The sequence below is a fragment of the Cantharellus anzutake genome, assembly GCF_015039405.1.
Source record: "Cantharellus anzutake strain C23 chromosome Unknown EI90scaffold_24, whole genome shotgun sequence".
NCBI lineage: Eukaryota > Fungi > Basidiomycota > Agaricomycetes > Cantharellales > Hydnaceae > Cantharellus > Cantharellus anzutake.
This window is the reverse complement of record NW_024066974.1, coordinates 168,872-171,262: the sequence shown is the minus strand read 5'-3', so window position 1 is coordinate 171,262 and position 2,391 is coordinate 168,872. Positions and strand designations below refer to the sequence as shown.

At 48.9% G+C, this 2,391-nt stretch overlaps 1 protein-coding gene across 1 annotated transcript; it reads right to left on the bottom strand.

The window, feature by feature from the left end:
• Nucleotides 1–338: 338 nt before the first annotated feature.
• EI90DRAFT_1056251 (uncharacterized protein) lies at nt 339–1,254 on the bottom strand. The gene has a single exon (XM_039051444.1). It carries the CDS (start codon nt 1,125–1,127, stop codon nt 597–599), a length of 531 nt encoding a protein of 176 aa, XP_038915860.1. The 5' UTR covers nt 1,128–1,254; the 3' UTR covers nt 339–596.
• Nucleotides 1,255–2,391: the final 1,137 nt, after the last annotated feature.

The following is a 2,391-nucleotide window of genomic DNA, read 5'->3' as shown; positions in this document are numbered from 1 at the left end:
GTTGGCTCTCTCTCGCCTCGAGTCTTTGCAAAGGGATGGTGGCGTGTTACGACGTTCAGCGTTTCTGATCCTGGCTCCATCTCAAACTATGAATCCCTTTCCATTTCTACAAGTCCACTTCCACACCGCCTTCATTGAGGCTTTGAATGGTATACCCCTCTTCGACTCAGCCTCACAATCTATCATCCAAATTTTGAGCTGCTAGATAATCACGATGATGAGCTCGCACTACTGAGCAGCCAACCAATATTCACTCAGCCGTTGCACATAGATCCGGCGATTCATGCAGTTTTATTGCCTCTAGACTATCTGGGTTGACCTGAGAAGGAATGGCCTTCCATGCCGATGGGTGTCACAATGCGACGGTGAAGGATGTAGGGAGTTGATAGGCAACTAGTAGCTAGGTAAAAAGGGGGAAGGCAAGGACAAAGGGGGATAGTATGGCGAGAAGTCTTGTAGAGGAACCTCATTCGATCCGTGCGTTTGTGGTGATGGTGCAGGATAGTTGTGATGGACGCATCTGGTGTATTTGTGTCCGAATACCACTAGACTGTTCTTGTTATGGAGAGCAACGATACTATGTGTCTACGATTGCGTTATCCTAGGTGGGGGATGAAAGATGTCCAGGATGTAGTTCGGTAAAGATCGGGGGGTGGAGACCGTAAGGATGTAAATGTGAGAGTGAACAAGATAATCCGAGCAAAAGGATAGAATTGTACGGGGAGAGCTCCAAAGAGCATGCTTATCACATCCCCCCTTTTCCATCTTGCCCAGCCCAATACATAGGGGCCAGGGGTCACGGTAATAATTATCGCAGAAATGCGCCACAAAAGTTTCTCCGCACGCGTCGGAAATGGAAATGACCACGCGAGGCAATGAACCCCACCAAAAATGATGCCAATCACTCCAAACACCCATAAGAGTTGCATATTCATGCTCTTCGCTGGATTGGAAGTCGGATTTGACGCGGTCTCCGTTTTCGGCAGTCCCTGATCAGTGATGGCATCGGAATTTGGGGGATTGGGGTGAATTTCTTCCGTCACAGGAATTGGGAAATGAACATCCAGCGGTTTATGCCACCACAAAGCATAGTCAAGGATGCTAAGTCCCGCATAAGCGAGAGTCATTGTCTCCAGTTGTGACCTGGGTAGATGACGATGACTTCATTATGAAATGAGTTACCGAAAAGAATTTCTGCATTTGCATGCTGTCCTTTGCTTGTTGCATACTTTGCAGACATTACATACTTTGCACGCTTCACACACTGTGGCAACTTCCCATAGTTCCCACACTCAATAACAAACAAATTGCTTCCGATACAAGTCACGCTGTGGGTTCAATACAAAAGTCACATGCTACAGAGTGTGGCTATTTCCGCAGGGTCAAACACAAGTCTGATTGGGCCAGGTTAATGTTAACTAATTTTTTTCTGGGTTGGGGAGATCAGAGCTTTAATGGCTGGATAGTGATGAAGCACAGCCATACTACATTTTACAAAATTCCGGAAAAGGTGGTTGGACTTGTTGAACACAGGTCACATTGTCCGAAATCCGAGGGTCACTCATCTCATTTCGCGGAATAGCCACACTCTGTAGCATGTGACTTTCTGTATTAAACCCACAATGTGACTTGTATCGGAAGCAGGGCCTCAACAATGGATGTCAGTCGAGGGGGAGTTCTGCTACCACAGCGAACACCCGGCACGGGCCTAAACCTTCACGCGGTGCCCCTGTTTAAAACTAATTAGGCCTCTAACATCTGAAGGGAGGATGACATGGCCACCGTGGTAATGCCAATCAACCGCAACCCCATAAGCCCAGAGCCACACTGGCTGGAGAGATGCAAGAGCGCAGGTGCATGTCCCGCCGTCAAGCCAACCCTTCCTTTTTCTTCTCACCACTACCTTTTTGGGATGACGAGCGCGATAGTGGCAACGCCAATGGTGACCTCCGTAAGCCCAGATGGGACTGGCCAGAGGACTGTGGGTTCAAGTCCCACTGTCACCCCAACCCTTCCTTCTTTTTCTCTTCTCCACTACCTTTTGGGATGGTGAGGTGCAATCGTGGTAGCGCCAATGGTAGCCTCCATAAGTCCATGGGCAGGCCGGAGGAGTGCAGGTTCAAGTCCTGCCATCACCCCAACACCCTTCCGATTCATCTTTCTCTCCACTACCTCTTCGTGACGAGGCGCGATAGTGGTAGCGCCAACGATAGCCCCATATGCCGACAAAAAGTTGACTGCAAGGAATGCAGGTTCAAGTCCTGCTGTCACCCCAACACTTTCATTTCTCTCCACTACCCCTTCTACCGAAGGCCTATCTGCCACATGCCTTTATTCAACAAGCATGAGCAAGATGCCACCAATACCTATCGCTTTTTGCTGCCACTGGAA